The 17,518-nt window shown below is 35.4% G+C and overlaps 1 protein-coding gene across 2 annotated transcripts in view; it reads left to right on the top strand.

The window, feature by feature from the left end:
• Nucleotides 1-17,518, top strand: part of GPATCH2 (G-patch domain containing 2) — a 123,252-nt gene that overhangs the window by 16,946 nt on the left and 88,788 nt on the right. For both annotated transcript variants that reach the window (XM_071739673.1, XM_071739674.1), the window contains exons 4-5: nucleotides 2,994-3,176; nucleotides 4,238-4,317. In XM_071739673.1, coding sequence (XP_071595774.1) covers nucleotides 2,994-3,176; nucleotides 4,238-4,317 — 263 coding nt within the window. The remainder of the gene's footprint in view (nucleotides 1-2,993; nucleotides 3,177-4,237; nucleotides 4,318-17,518) is intronic.

Genomic DNA, 17,518 nt, shown 5'->3' with positions numbered 1-17,518 from the left:
AAAACTAGGATAAGGGGGAAAACTCTATTTGTGTGCAGTGAAAAGTCTGTTGTGCTCCAGCACTGTTTTAGCTAAAATAAGATTCACGTGAAGTTATTCTGAAGATGAATCTGGTGGTGATGCAAGTAAGGTCTGTGGGCCTAGACAAACCATAAGTGAAAATTACGGTAATGGGGCGATTGGGTGTAACTCAAAAATAAATAAATTGAACATGGAATTGAAGTGCCTTGACATTTTAGAATGCAAGGTGAAAATTCTGAGTCTTAAATTGATTTTCATTTTTTCCTCCTGATCAGTACACTTACAATTGAATGTAAATTGCTTTGGAGTAATTCCTTGAAACATTAACATTACTCGTGAACATATTTGTTCTATTTTAATTATGTGGCTTGGAGGTGATTTTCTGGAGATAGGGAGGTGGTTTTACCTTTCCTGCATCTTTGAAGAATATGGTAGTTTGCTGTAGTTTCGTGCTGTTTGCAGCAGCCCTAAGAGGGAAGGAAAGTGTTGTAAATCTTTTGAAGTAGTTTGATGTAAAAATGTTGCTTTGAGTTTTTAAGTCTCTCAAGTTCACACTTACTTCGGCAAACTGTGTTGCCTTTTGAGAGCTGCAAATTAAATAGGATAAAACTGAAGTATTTGATTACCATGCTCTTGAGCATGGAGGCCTATTTGTTGTCTGCTCATATGTATGGAGGTCAGGAGTTGATTAAATGAGGTGGTCTTCCCTGGCTCCTTTTGAAAATGGCATCCCTTCAAGGTAGAGAAACTGGCAAACAAAATGCCTGTGGGTCCTCTCACCTTGAAAAATAGTAGTGTATTGTGTTTATGCTTGCCCTACGGAGATAATATGATTTAACATAGTCCAGGATTCAGATTTGCTTTTCTAGTGCACAGAAAAGCTAAAAACCAGGTAAGCCTGGAGCCTGCTGTCCTGTGGGAATAGCCTATGAGGTTCAGATCTGAAGTCCTGTTTTCTGCCTTTGGCGGTAAACAGCGTAAGTGCTCAGGGAATTGTAAAACATGTAAGATGTCTTTGTTGGCAGTTGCCTGACATACTAGGATTCTTATTCCACGAAATAATAGTAATTTTGTATTTTTTCCTCTCAGAACCTTTTTGGGGGAGATAGCAAAGGCACCAGTTTCCTTCTTTAGCTACTATTTGCTTTATCCTGCAGTCCACCAGCCCGTTCTTAAATTCTAGCTCTTTCTTTGAAGACTGCATTGCTTCTGTCCTTGAGGTGATTGTAAATCCCAGTTCCAGAATTCTTTTCTTACTTTCACAGCTGAATTATGTATAGCAAGAGTTCTTTTGAGTTTTTGATAGTATTTCTTATTAGTCAAGGTGTCTAGGTCTCTCAAGACTAAATATTCAGAAAAAGTTATCAACATGAAAGTTTGAAAAATCTAAACAAAGGAGTTCAAACTTCAATCTCTCCACAGGTCAATACAATGTAAAGGTGTGATTCTCTCTCCATCCCCACCAGTAAAGATGTTCAGTACTTCTACACATCCTCCAAAGAAACTATATCTGGCTGTGATGAAAACAGTATAGAATCAATGCCTTGGAAGGTGAATGCCTTTCTGCAGTATCATAGCTATAAACGAGTATTAGAATAAACATGGAAAGTAATCTCAAATGTACCAGGAATGCAAAGAAACTTCAATTTTTTTGGACCCATGTATGTCCCATTTTCCCCTTTCTCCATCTCAGGTTCTTGTTTTCTAGCCTTTGCTAATTTTGCTTTTGGTAGTGATCATTAAAGATTTAAAGATGACGTTTCACCTGCAAGTGACCAGGGGCTTTAATTATTCTACATTTCCCTCAAATACTTGTCATGAGGAATGTTTACAATCATTTTCACTTGTGCTTGGTCTTGAAGTATTGTCTTCATTACAAGACTTGGAGAAAGTATATTGAATTTTACTTTTCCTCAAATCTTGGATTGGGTTTTCCTTATTTGTATTTTCTCACTGTGGGGTTCATTGGCAATGAAATTTTACATGAATGTTTTTTGTTCTTGAAAATGTGGTCTAATAAATCTTGCATTTGTGTCTTGTTTAATCCTACCTCATTAAAAATTAAGATGCCAAATAAATAATTCATATGCAGAAATAGTGAAGCATGGTTTCGATACTTTGAAGTAGAATTAAAGTAAACACCATATGCTTTAAAATCTATTTTTTGGGTTTATAAAGGAAACCTGCCATGTCCTGTGAAGATATTTTCTGATCTTCTGTAAAATACCGGGTTTGAATACAAAAACTATATTTAAAATTAAACATAACCACTTTCTTTTAGCTGTCAGTGTGTTCATGAGCTAAGTTTAAGATTAGATTTTCAAGTCTAACTTTTTACTTCAAATCTAGATATTTAAATACTACATCTATAGATATTTTCAGTAAAAATGATCAGCTTTTTGGTAAAATGCAGTATAATTCTTAGTCTCGTGACACTGTCAGTTTTAATTTAAAATCAACTTTTTCAAAACTTATTTCTAAATGAACTTAATCAGATTAACTTCATTTAGTCACATCTGTTTGTGATTGTTTTCTCCTTTTACTAGCCATACAAATCATGAAATTAAGCTAATTATATACCATTATCAGCTGCAAAGAAGTAGTTTCACAGTTTTATACCTTTTAATTCCCTGCAGGAGATTAAGGCTTGTTTTTTGTTAATATGTAAAGTGCAGTAACTTAAATGGATTTCCCGGCAGTTATTGCTAAAGGATTAACTAGTTTATTTTTTTTTTTTTCACTGTTGTAAATTGGTTTTAAAACATTACATTTTATGTGGTTTCATTGATGGCAACTCTCTTGTCATGCTGTTGAGAAGCATTATCCAAATAGAATTGCTATATACGTGTAATTGTTACATAGCTATAAAGCAAAAGAAATAATTGTTCTGTCAAAGTGTTTATTGTTGCTAACAACTGATTTTTATCTTCTCTGCCCTCTCTCATTTTTGATGGGATACTGCCCTCAAACAGGTGATGATGAGCAGAGTGATTGGTTTTATGAAAATGAATCTGGTGGAGCATGCGGAATTACTGGGGTCATTCCATGGTGGGAACAAGAAGGTGCTACAGAACTGGAGAGAGAATTGCCTGATCCAGTCTTCGAAAGTATAGTAACTGGTACTTTCCCTCTTATGTCCCATTCAGGCAGGAGAGGTAAGTGGCAATCAAGAAAATCCAAACTGAAGGATGACTTGGATATAGAAAGCTATCTGTGGATTATACAAAATAAGTAAATGTTAACAGGATCTTGGAGTTAGCAGTTGATTTCTATGAGCTAATTTTAATGTTTTTAAGACATCATTAGAGAAAGTAAATTATTGGAAAAGGCAAAGTGTAAAACTTGGCTCATTTTAATAGCCTTCTTTTAGGTGTCTCCATGTGTTGCACTGAGAATTGTTAAGCACTATTTAAAGTAAATCTTTCCTTTTGTTCCTTGCTTTGCTTTGCAGTCTGTTTGGGTGACATTGCAGAGAAGAGGGCAGGGTTCCTTTAGTGTAAAAATTGAGATTGTACTTTAGAAATATTTTTTCCTTTTTTTTTGTTTTTCCTTTCCTTGACAAATAGGATCCAGTGAATCTAATCGTAAGTTGTACCAGTGTTATATTGCATTTACAGCTAGGGACCCACTCTTGTTCAAAGACTGAAGTCAGATACCATCTTGCTGCCAAAGGACTTTGTTGTACCTTCCCTCTGCCACAAGAAGCTCACCTCACTGTTATATTCAGATCTCTTATGTGAGCAGTGATCAAAACACTTAAGCTACTTTACAGACGGGATATGTTGAGTTCTTTTGTGACGCTTATTTTCCAGATACTTGGAATTGTTTTTGAGGGCTTCGTCCTTGCATATTCACCAGATTTAACGTTTTCTAGTACTAATTGAGTTGTAAGTGGTGCAAAAATCACCTTTGCACTGTAGTTCAATATGGTCACCTTGTGCATCCTACCTTGCATCGAACCAGGATGGTATTAAGAATATATACAGAAATGTTCATTTTCTTGAGAATGTAGCTTTTTCTCTCAGTTTTCCCATGCTGTGCTCTTGGCTTCCACCACAATGTTTGTCAGTATTAAGATGTTTTTGTTTAACTTTGTCAGGTTAAAAATTTTTTTTATTTTGTCAGATTAATAGACCGGTGTGTAGTGGTGGATTTTATTGGTTATATGGTGTAGGAAATATTCTTTAAATCAATTTGGACTTGCTTTTTTTTGTAGGTTTCCAGAGTAGATTTAGTCATCTTCATGGAATGCCTGCAAGAAACACAAAAAAGGCTTCAGGAAACCAAAATGCATTGGTAGGTGCTTTTATTATTGTAATCTAGCATGCACTGTTCTTAGATGTGGGTTTTTTTGAAAAACTTTGTTCCTCTAATGCTTGTTTCTTAATGTCGTAGCTAGGTAATGGAACTGTAAGTCTGCAGTGCCACTGCTGCCTGATACCGTGTGGTTGTTTTTTTTTCTAATAGCTAAAGTCTTCACATTGCAGTTCTATTATAATGGAATATTTGCGTGTACTTGAATGGTAGAAGCAGTCTGATACAGTTTTTCAGCTCTTATTTTGAACTGAGTGAAGGAAAAGCGTGAGGGGGGTATTGTCTAAGGTTTTCAGCAAATATCTTAATCTCATAGGAATGCAACAGGGAAGGCCAAAGCCCTCTTAGAATTAAATCTGGCAAAGGAAGTAAGAGAACAAGAGCTGCTTCAGTTGCATCAGTGGTAAAAGAAAGAATAGGGAAAATGTAATCCCACTGCTGAATGAGGTAACAGAGGATGCAGAGAAAGCAGAGTTACTGAATGTCTTCTTTGCTTCAGTCTTTACTGCTAAGACCAGCCCTTGGGAATCCCAGAGCCTGGAAGTAAGAGAAAGTTTGGAGGAAGGAAGACTCCACTGATTAATGAGATCATTTGGGTAAACTGAATGTACACAGATCCATGGGTCTTGAAGAGTAGCACCCATGAGTGTTGAGAGAGATGGCTGATGTTGTTGCTCTACCAATCTCCATCATTTTTCAAAAGATCATGAAAAACAGGAGAGGTGCCTCAGGGCTGAAGGGAAGCCAGTGCCATTCCAGTCCTCAAAAAAAGCAAGAAGGAAGATTCAGGAAACTACAGGCCAGTCAACCTCGCCTTCATCCCTGGAAAGGTGATAGAACAGCTTAATCTGGAGGTCATCTCTAAGCACATGGAAGAAAAGGTTATCAAGAGTAGCCAGCGTTAATTCACCAAGGGGAAATCATGTTTGACTAATCTGATAGCCTTCTGCGATGGTGTGACTGAAGGTGTAGACATAGGGAGAGCAGTGGATGTTCTCCATGTTGACTTGCAAGGCTTTCCACACTGCATCCCAGGATGTCCTCATGGGTAAGCTCAGAAAGTGTGGGTTAGAAGAGTGGATGCTGAGATGGATCAAGAACTGGCTAACAATAGAGCTCAGAGGGTTGTGTTCAATGTTGCAGAGTCTTGATGGAGATCTGAAACCAGTGGGGTTCCCCAGGGGTCAGTACTGGGTCCAGTCTTATTCAACATCTTTGTCAACAGCCTGGATGAGGGGACAGAAGTTTTGCTGATGTAATGAAACTGGGAGGATTGGCTGATATATTGAAAGGCTGTGTAGCCATCCAACAAGGTCAAGACAGACTGGAGAGCTGGGCAAAGGGGAATCTAATGAGGTTCAACAAAAATAAGTGTAGAGTCCTGTACCTGGGGAGGAATAACACCATACACCAGTACAGATTAGTTGTTAACCTGCTGGAAAGCAGCTCCATGTAGAATGACCTTGGAGTACTAGTGAAGAGTAAGGTCATGGAATACTTTGGGTTGGAAGGGACCTCCAAAGGTTATCTACTCCAACCCATCTACGGTGAGATCCTCAACTAGATTAGGTTGCTCAGAGCCGCATCAAGCCTCACCTTGAGTATGAGGGATGAGGCCTCAACTACTTCTCTGGGCGACCTGTTCCATTTTTCCACTACCCTCAAGTTATCCATGGGACACCATGTGCCCTTTGGTCAAGAAGGCCAATGGTATCCTGGAATGCACTAAGAAGAGTGTGTCCAGCAGGTCTCTTCACCCTCTTACTCTGCCCTAGTGAGTCCCCATCTGTAGTACTGTGCCCAGTTCTGGGCTCCTGAGTTCAAGAGGGTCAAGGATATATTAGAGAGAGTACAGCAGAAGAGGTACAAGGATGATCAAGGGACTGGAACATGTCTTATGAGGAAAGGCTGAGAGACCTCAGTCTCTTTAGTCTGGAGAAGAGAGACTGAGAAGGGATATTCCTAATATTTACATATATTTGGAGGGTGGGTATCAAGAAGAAAGGGCTGGTCTTTTCAGAGGTGCCCTATGATAGAATGAGGGACAATGGACACAAACTGGAACATGGCAGTTCCACCTCAACATAAGGAAAATCTTTTTCACTAGAGGGTGACAGAGCACTAGAAGAGGCTGCCCAGAAAGGTTGTAGAGTCTCCTCTAGAGACTTTCAAGATCCGTCTTGTGTTTCTTGTGTGACCTGCCCTGGTGATCCTGCTTTAGTGGAGGGGTTGGACTGGATGATCTCCAGAAGTCCCTTCCAATCCCTACCATTCTATGATCTCTGATTCTATATATAAACGTGTTTATTTCCTCTTAAAGTAAAAATCAAACCAAACTGGTTTTAAGTTTTTCTGATACTGAAAGAATTCTATGATGCATTGTGGTACAATTCTGATTTAATTATTTCCTCAAAAGGCTGCTTTGAAAAACCTTTCCATATTTACTCTTTGGTTGATTTCACTGTGATCAGCAGACAGAGAAAAATTTAAAGCAAGTTAGTAATACACCTGTCATAGACATCATGCATTCCTTTGGGCTGAATCTGTTCTAAGGTAGTAACTACAAATGAGAGGTTTTTAGGGGGTTTAGGGGCTTTTTTTAGTGCCTTCAGTTCTAGGAGCAATTTGTTTGTAAATGAAGGAAAAAATCAAACTGTCCTTGCATTTTTTGTACAGGCTAATCATTGAGTCTTCTCACAGCTTTTTTTTAAATACAAGATTCTAATTAATTTTTAACAATTTGCTCTTTAGAGGAAGGCATGAGGAAAGAGACTTGACTTTGTAAATTAAAAATTTTAAAAAATATTGAATATTTTTTTTTGAATATTGAATATCAAAATAGTGTTTGGAAGAGGAGAACGTAGGAGATTCTTTATCAGTGTGTAATAAAAATATCCTACCATAATAAATACTGCAACATTTATATTGTTTATTATTTGAGAACATTAAATGTTTTTACATTTCAATGTCCTTAACAAAATAAGGTACTTCTGAGAAATGTAAGAACTACTATATTTGTGAGAATAGAAAGGAACTGTTAAAATTGAACTAATTTTGAAGTGTTTTTATAACTGAAGTCCCTGTCCAATAACTGCCATTTGGAGCTGTATAAGATGCTTTAAAACCTAGGCCTATGTCTGATGTTAGTGGTCATGTATTAGGTGAATGCTATCTAGTTCTTGGTTTCCTATCTCCCTATTTTTATTTTTGGTTCAATGCTTGCTTGACCGTATCTAGGATTTGTAGCCCATTTTCTGGGCTTATTGCAATTTCACTCTGGTATTTTATAGGAGCTATTATAACTGATAGGTTAGCTTCATGGTATTGATGATACATGGCTTAACAACCTTAAAAACTGCTTTTTCCTCTAAATTGTAAAAAAGGTGATTAAATTTCAATTGATAAAGGTATACTGTGAATGTGTGTGTGTATATATATATACCTATACATATATATATATATATAAAAAAAATTCTAATGTTTATTTTCTCCTATACTTTCTGGCATATCCTTAGGAGCACATTTTATCTTCAAGTCATGATACCTCATGTATAAAGATGGTGTCATAGTTCCCTATATGCCAAAAATGCAAGCCAATCTACTAAAGACTGATAATTCAGTTATTGTGAGTTATTAAATCTATCATTTACATAGTTTTGTGAAACAAGGCTGACATGTGAATGTACCCTCTAAGCCACTGTGTTTAGGTAGGAGTGCATATATATAGAACGAATGTGCAGCTGGCTCTCCAGATGCAGTTTTCTGGCTGCCTTAATGACTCTGTGGACACATCTGCTGCATCTCTTATACAGCATGTAGCTGTATAAGCCCAGAGCTCATGTACTTTCTTCTGTCAGTGATTGCTGCCTAAAGAAAAGCTTTTTTATATGCTTCAATGACCAAAAAAAAAAAAAACCCAACTCATTTAATACCTGACATTTGATAACATGGAACAAGAAGTAATTATTTCTATTAAATAGTAATGAAGAAGAGCAAGAATGCTTTTTGAAAGGTAGATGTCATGAGGAAAGAACAGTGTAGAGTCAACTCATTGAATAAAATTGGTGGTGTGACTTAATTGTTTTTTCGCAGAAAGGAATCTGATGTCTGTATCACTGCTTTTACATAGGCTTTAAAGGGAGGCTAAGTGAAAAAATGAAGTTCCCTGTTGAGGTACGCTACTTAGAAGACACACATTATATCCTATATCCAGTGTATAGATGTATAGTTTGGGGAATGCGAGCATATAGGCTAACCCTTTGCATACAATCAATCTGTGTCTAAACTTGGAAAGTTTAGTTGAATTGTATCTATTAGTGAAGCCTTGCCAGGATTTCTGGTTTGGAGAAGGCAGAATGAATAGCTACAGTAATACCTTTAGCACAGCATCATCCTCTGTCAAAAAGTGTTTAATGCACTGCTGTTTTGAGTGATTTCTTGTATGAGCTTTGATTTTCATATCATGGTTTCTAGAAGCAGTGGTAGCTAAGAATCAGAGAGAGAATGATGTTCTTTATGTGGACTGGTTAGTGAACTTTAATTTGTTCGTTAGTGAACTGCCACAGCTGGCAGTCAGTTCTGTCCAGTTGCTCTTCCTGCATTTCACTGAGAAGTTGCGTAATTTGAACAAACTTGTGGGTCTTTCTGTCCTCCAGTGTACTGCTTTTGAGTCAAAGCACTTTCTTAATGATCATACAGCATTAGACAAGCAAGAGAAAAATAAAAACACAACAGGCACAATCCTCACCTAATCTAATATGCAGGCAGCACATTGTTGTCATACATAAGATGTCAATTGAAAAAGCTGAAGAAAATAAATAAAAAAGAAATCATTATTGGCTTATATTCTTTAGATTTGTCATTTTATATGATAGGCATGAATCTTAGGGCATACGTAACTAAATGATTTGTCAGGCATTTATTTGGCATACCATTTTAATTCTGGCTTTACATGCCTTCATTGCTTTGTGTTGTGGCAGCATTATCTGTAGCAGAACTTTATTTGAAAAGAAGTACAAAAACACTTGACTTTTCTAATATACTATGCTTTTGATTTTGCCTGTGTTAAGTTACTAGCAAGAACTTAACAGAAACATGATGCATGTACTTTCATACCATACCACTCTTTAATGTACTCTTATAGTAGGGTATATTGCATGAAGTCATACTGTGCTTGGTTGAATTCTGCAGCTATATATGGTCTGATCAACTATTCCCAACCTTGATATTTTATGTCAGGCAAAAGCTTTACAATTGAGGAGTACTGTTCTCTGAATGAAACACTGATTTTGCTAACACGCAAGAAACATCACCAATAAAAGGATGCTTTCTTTCCACTCTTTTAGCTCTGTTTTTCCGTTCATCATGTGTATGTCATAAAGTTTGATTTAATAATATTAAAGACAGCCTCTTGCACTCTTAGAATTGATATTTTTGTCTTTTTGCACAGCTGTATTACTAAGCTTGACTCTACAATAGTAGCGATTACTGAAAACATGTAAAAAATAAAAGCTATGTATACAAGACCTGTTATCTGAAGGTGTTTGGGTATTTCTGTCAAATCCTGTGACTCTTTCAAAAGTTCAAAGATGGAAGAGCATTTCTCAAAAAATTGTTGTCAGGTAACTACTACTCTGTTGATGTGAGGATAAAAGATGTATTGATCACTCATGCTTTTTTTAACAGCTCTCAAAATATAAAGTCAAGTAAAATGTTTCTGCTTCTAAGTTTTTCCTAACTAAGAAGCAGCCAGGTGATTTCAGGAATTTTTTGTCTTGTCAAAATATTTCAGAAGCTCAGTGGAATAAAACCTTTTTGCAGACCTAAGGAATGTTTCCTTTAAAGAGTAGCTTGGGCACTTTTTCTACAGTATTGGTCAGAAGCCATGAATGCTCTTCAACTTACAAAAAAACTCTGCTTCTCAAGTTAGTTTCTTCAGTGTTGTGGAGAATTCTTTTAAACAGATAGATAAAACAATACAGTTTCAGCAAAGTGCATGAAATAACTCATCTGTGGTGCTTTAAGTATTTGCTTCAGTTAATTACCTTTTTCATTTGGAGTAATAGTATCTAGGTCAAACTCTGGAAATATGAGTCCTATTAGATGATATCTGATAACAAAGCGCCTGTTCAGTTCCAGACTTTCACACATTCAAGATCAGGAATATTAGGCTTCTTTCTGAGGCTGGCGTTTTTAAATCTTATTCTGCCAAAGCTGCAAATGAGCATTCCTTTATGTTGGTAGGAGGGTAGGGGGCTTTTGTTTTTTGTAATGGGGGTTGTATTAAGATTTTGTGTAATCAGAAATATTTTCAGCTATTTACTTGCTGCATTTTCCTTTTATTTTTTGAAAATTTTCCTTTTTTGCAATTGTCCTAGATTTTTTTCTGCTTATCCAAAATGTACTTAGTAAGCCATGCTCTTTTAATCTGCACTTCGGTTAACTGATTACCTTATTAGGGAAAAATTTCCTTGATGGAAGGAACCTTTCCAGGTGGTTTCCTGCAGTAGTGCTTCCTGCAGACATGGTTTTTTCAGACAGAAAAATTGAGTTTGTTAGAAGAGCAGGTACTTCTGTGATGGCAGTTTGGGCCCCACCTTGGATTCTTCCAGTGTTCAGTCACTAATGGCAAAAATGCTACAATTTTCCCAAGGAATTAGTTGAATGGCACTCTGCTAGACTGTAGAACTTAGTTCTGAGGAAAAAAAATAAAGCTGTTGTGACATTTCAGAACTGCATTATAATCAATGTAGGTTTCAAAAGCGAGATGCAAGCATTTGGGATGATCTTATCTGAGATTTTCTTAAAACATCATGCATCTAATATTTTGGGGGGGAGCTGCTTTGTACTTTGCATACTAAGAAGTTCTTTTTTTTTTTTTTTTTTTTTTAGAAAACCTTCAGTTATACTGTTTCAGGCTTCATACATTCCGCCTGCCATAGGATGAGCCTGATGGTAGAGTAAATGCTTTTTAGTGACCTCAGTAATAGCTTGCAATACTTAATCATCAGAAGAAACATAACTGTTCCTGTACCATATTTCATAGTAGGTCAGTATTTCTCAAAGTTGTTCCCATCATTGATTGTACCAATGGAGGTACCCATACTTAAGGCACATTTAAATATTGTGATTATTCAAGACCACTAGAATTAGTAGGTCAGTTTTGCTAGAACATCTGTAATTGTTACAAAGTATACTGAATTCTGCCTATATTTTATCATATCTAAATGGTTTAATAAAGTCTGCCTTGCAACCTGTATTTGGTTTAACTGACAGTGATTTTTGTGTTTCTTGAATCTGCCACTTGTCTAATGAAAATCTGTGATCATCAAACCAGAAAACAGGCAAAAATAAGACCACAGCTTTTTTATTATCACTTAAGCTGCAGTTAATTAGCTGAAAAGGACTCTCAGGTAACTCAAATGCCAAATGTTAAGGTTTAAAAAAATCTCAGGTTCATCAGTTTTGTGATTAATTCTGTTACCTAAATGGAAAGCCCGTCTGCCATAATTAATAGTTAAAGCCTCAGCTTGTAATAGTTGTAAAGGCATTAACTGGTGAAGGCAGGTAAGTGTTTGTTTTTAATTCTTCTATTTTATATTGCTTATTTTGAATTGCATCCTAGTTTCATTCTTACAAAGTGTATGTCTGTCAAGAAAAAAATAGTTTAAATGCATCAGGCAATTAATAGCTTGTAGAGGTAATAGTTGTATTTTATCAAGACAATGAAGATACTGCTTGTGCAACACAGCTTGCAGTATTTTTTTCTTGGTATATTTCACCTACTATCATGATAAAAGCATACCTTTAAATAGCAAATATTCACTTATATCTAACTAAAGTGAGTGTGGTGACTTAGTCTCTTTCTTGGACTCTTGCTTCAAATATAGTGTCAAAACCAACATACTACTTCAGCAAAATAGTTACCCTCCAGCATCAGTCTCAGAAATGCCAAATGTGCTGCTTATTTCTTAAATGCATCTTGTGTTTTATTCATGGTGATAAGTGCTGTGAACTGTTAGTGTGAGCAGTATTACTTGTAATTCGTCTTAACAAAACTGCTCGAATGATGGTCATTTACAATTTCACTTAAGTTTACTATTAAACCAGAGTAAATAGCATAATGATATCTCTTTTATTCTTCAGTTAATGTCTTTCTTGAAAACACATTTAATGTAGTTCTACAACACTCTACAGATTTTAAAAACCTCTGACCTCAAAATGTGAAGCAGCACACTTATTCTTCTTGTATTCCGCTGCTCAGCTAAAAGAAAATTCCCCATTCTGGTGTCTGACTGCATGAAATCTTTTTTCTCCAGACATCTGGGATTTGTTTGGATTGACTTTCTAAGTGCATATTGGTCATTTGTCTATGTTATAGTGGAATTCTAAGGGGAAGAATTTGATTTTAAATGTAATAGGCTTTACTGTCTTTTCTGCAAAATTTCACTCAGTTGTATCTCTCCTGAAAATTTCCTAATACCACAATAGTACCATGTTTAAGAATTAATGTTAAAACTCCATCTTGTATCCAGAGTCAAGTTAGGAATCGTATTTCCATGTATTAAGCTTGATGGTGAACTTAGACAGAAAATAGACAGAAAATCATAGGTGCAGTAAACAAAGAGCACATGCATATAGACCATGGCTTAGCTGATGAGCAACAAGTAAACCATGACAGTAATTTCAGCTAACAGTTTTTTAGCATTTTTTTTAATGGAAGTGAGTAGAAAATCAGATACAACTCCTGCACTTTTGAAAAGATTCTTGCTAATTCAAAGTGTAATAACTCATTCACATGAGTAGGTTTTCCATCTACTCACTCCCCTACAAAAGTTCTCATTTTTGAGTAGGCTATATAAGGGAATAAGAGCTACTGATAGAAAAACTTGAGAATAGTCCATCTTTCTTTGAAGTTGCATTTCATATGATGGCCATCTATAGGGAGAACTGTAGCCCTTTAGATATCTAATAGAAGTACTCTGCCTATCTTTAGGCATCTCTGTTAAGCTTAATAGTTATGACCTTCCAGACTTGTTCTGACATACGTGATGCTCAAATGCACTCATTTGTCTTGTTTGCTTGCTCTGTTCCAGCTTTATTTAATGCATATTTTTAAAATTGTCTGAGAAATGGTTAATATCATTTAGCAGTTTATCTTTCAAGTCATTGTTATAAGATAAGGAATTAAAATGTTTTTCTTCTTTGTTTTATATATAAAAAAAATACAAATTTAAACTTAAAATGTTGGAGGTTTTTTTCTATACAGTCTGAGTTTATCTGGCTTATGTCCAGAGTACGAGGCGCAGATAACTGAATGCAGTAGAGACCTGCTACAGAACGGTACAGGCTTTGTTTAATGTGCTTCTGAAAGGTATCCAAATTGCATGAGTTGCAGGAGCAAATACTTCTCAAGCACATTTATACAGTGTTAGAAACTGCAGTGCTAACTAAATAAATGATAAAAAGCAATCCTAGAATGGAAAGGTTATTTTCTGAAGCTAGTCAGTAAATTAGTACTGCTGTGAGTTGCGAGGTGAGTCACAGGAAAATTTGAAGCTCCTCTGCTTAGTGATCTCTTGATGTGGAAAAACCTACATATAATGTTGGTATGATCTTTTCAAAAGCATACAGATCTGTCTGGGTTTTGTACACTTAAGCCATTTCTCCAGTTACTGAGTTACAAATAAAAGAGGACAAGAAGTAGTTTGTTCACATTAGCATTTCCAACTGGAGTGGTTCAAGAGCTTGCTTGTCCTTACATTTAATTACTGTGCCTTCAGTTATGATACAGCAACTGCTGCTTTAGTTTCTTTTCCAACTGAAGCATAAACCACAGGAACTGATGAAGTGAACCCTTTCAGTCCAGCTGTTCTGGTAACTGTTTAAAATCTGTCCTGCTTTCCTCCTTGCAATTTGGTTGAGTAGACTCTTGCTTGATCCTGATGGTTTGATATTTGTTGTAGTTTGTTTTTGCTTTTCTCACCAGTAACTTCAGGTAGTCCCTTATTGACTGGTAATTTTAAAACCTGTGTTCGTAAGTATGAAAACAACTTTCTTACTCTGTTGTTTCTCAGCCTTGACTTGGCACTCCTGCAGATCATGGTTTTAAAAGTTGGGAAATAAACTTATTCTCAGTTCAGAGAACGGAAAATTGTCATTTTCTTACTGCTGGTTGTTGGGCAAACTGTAGAAACTGTCCTTCTGAAGATGTTATTGTGGTTATTTTTAAACACATGGAAAATTCATTTTAAAGAATAATAGAATAAAGAATAATTTTAAAATATTCCCCAATTCCACTTCTCTCCGGCCCCTTCTCATTGGATTTCTTAGTTTTAAAATATTAATTTTACAATGACATAAACAGATAGATGCAGTAGGGTTACTGCAAATTACATTTTTATTCTCTGTAGAATAAAGTCAAAGTGGAAAAAGGAATTTTTTTTTTTTCCCTGCTTTATGTCATGCTGGTATACTTAGAAAATAAAAATGTGTATGGCATTTAAGATTTTTGGTGCCATTCTTTTTTCTCTGATTTGCTCTTGGTTTTTGTTTTTTACTTTTTTGGTTTTTAGGGCTTTTTAATTTAGTTTTTTAGGGGTATTTTTTAGGCTTGTTAGTTAGGCTTGTTAGTTAGGCTTGTTAGTTAGGCTTGTTAGTTAGGCTTGTTAGTTAGGCTTGTTAGTTAGGCTTGTTAGTTAGGCTTGTTAGGTTTTTTAGTTAGGCTTGTTAGTTAGGTTTTAGGTTTTTTAGTTAGGCTTGTTAGTTAGGTTTTAGGTTTTTTAGTTAGGCTTGTTAGTTAGGTTTTAGGTTTTTTAGTTAGGTTTGTTAGGTTTTAGGTTTATGTTGGGAAACTGGAAGAAAACAGACGTGAGCAATCTTGACTATTTAGCTTTAGTTAGAGTAAACTAAGGGCCTTGAGGCCCAGTTGCAAGGTTACTGGAAGATGAGTTATGGGAAAAAGATAAGGGAGCTGGCAGCAGAAAAGAAGAATAACAAGATAATGATGTAGCCAACAGAAATTCTGTGAGAACAGGATTTGTGGCCAAGATATAGCAGCCTGCAAGATAACGTTATATAAACAACGGTTCTATATAAAGCGAGTGTGAATTGTTAATAAACGACTTCACTTTAACCATATTGGTGACTAGGTGTTGTCCTTAAGCCTCCGTGGATTTTTCCACAGGTTTTTTAGTTAGTTTTGTTAGGTTTGGGGGGGTTTGTGTTTTTTTGGTTTTTGTTGGGTTTTTTGTTTTTTTTTTTTTACTTTTTTGGTTTTAGGTTTTGGGGGGTTTTTTGGTTTTTCTTGGTTTTATTTGTTGTTTTTAATCTGATACCTAATTATTAGTGTAGGTCTAAGGCAATTTAAGACAGTTAGCAGTACCCAGAATAACTTAAAGAACGTTGCCTGTTAGAAGTTACAATGAGGCAGCTTTCCCATGCAGTAAACTTGCTGTACTTAAGTGAAAGATAGGAAATAACTGCATGAAAATGAGGGAGGTTTTTGCATAAATAACTGCTAGCATTGCAGTGGTAATCAGGGCATAAATATTTGAAAATATATTAACCCTTGCAGATTATTGAGAATAAAAGTGTAATGTAATGATGTAAAAGTGTGATGTAATGGTCACATCATATATAACATATATAATATATTAAAACTCTTTATTTACATTTTATTTGCACACAGACATATCTATAAAATTAATTTTGTGATATCAATGTTGTATTTTCTTTAGTTGATGGCAATTTTCTTAAGGGTTTAATGTTATTTTTTGTTTCAGGAAAACAACTTCATTTACATAGGGTGATTTACTAAATCTTATACTCGATATTGCTAGAATGTGGAAAAAGTTTTTAAAATATTTGGGGGGTGATGGATTAGTACTCTTCAAAGGGAAACAAAACACTAAATATTTCTAATCCTGCATTATTTACCGCATGGATGGTTAAATGCTACTTTAAACCCCATAAAATTAAAAGGGAGAAATCTGCCAACTGTAGCAGGAATTGGATTTAGGAAGAGTGGTACAGAGCCAAAATATTGCTACAGAATTAAATGTCAAAAATCTTCTTTAATAGTAGATATATAGTTCACAGTGCCTGGTTATGATTAATACATTTAATCTAAATCACTGAAAGTTGCTCTCTCCTTTTCCATAAAATACAATAGGACACAAATCAGTTTTACTGTAGGTAGATAACAATTGGAAAATAATGCATCTTCCCGCCCAATAAATTGTCAGTTATACCTTTTAACTAAAATCAATTCATCTTTCCAAAATTTATTATAATTTCTAATAATAAATCTTTTCAAATGTTTATTCATTTGCTTTTTGATACATTTGTGCCACTTTTGCTATGGTCTAATGTTTTTTCTTTTGATTCATTGTAAATTAGAAAATCTATTTTGAGTCAATTTTCTAGTTAAGAAGTTAAAATCTATAACCTAGCCATTGTTTCATAGTCTCCTTTGCACATTTTAATACCCTTGAACTTAGATACAATCCACTAAATTCCCATCAGAAGGTGATTAAAAGACTTTTCACTGCAACTTCTTGACTGAGGGACAGATTCATAAAACAAGTGCTTACCAGATTCTTAGCTGGTTTTCTCCTGCACATCTCCCTGATTCAGATTGAAGCAATTACACCAGATGAACAGTTTTTTGCCAAAGTTTTTTTAGTACAATCAGAATTGCCCTTTTGCATTAGTATCCAGCTGGGATCACACAGGGTATAATAGAACCCTCCTTTTGTTGTCTCTTTGTAAGCAGCAAGACACAATGGAGACACTGGAGATCACTAAAGCATGTTTCCCATTATTTGTACTGTCTGTAATTATCCAGAGCTAAACCTTAATATATCTTTTCAAGTATTTTAATCTTCCATTTCACATTCTTAAGAGTAACACATTTTTAAGAAGAAAATATTTTAAAATAAATGTTTCATTATTTTCTCTAATGATTGGTCTACTAATCTGCATTATGAAATTGTCACTGTTCAACAGTTTCCTGCTCTGTGCATCATGTGTCAGATAATCTTCATTAAAAATATATGTATATATACACCAATAAGCATATTTTCTCTTCTGATTCACTTGAAGAATGTGATCTTTTAGTCAGTTTTCTGTCCAGGGTTATGTATGAGAAATTTGATGTAATATGTAGCTATATCAAATTTCT

Source organism: Heliangelus exortis, chromosome 3 (assembly GCF_036169615.1).
Source record: "Heliangelus exortis chromosome 3, bHelExo1.hap1, whole genome shotgun sequence".
NCBI classification, from domain to species: Eukaryota; Metazoa; Chordata; class Aves; order Apodiformes; family Trochilidae; genus Heliangelus; species Heliangelus exortis.
The sequence above is the reverse complement of the archived record's forward strand: the minus strand, read 5'-3'. Positions and strand labels throughout refer to the sequence as shown.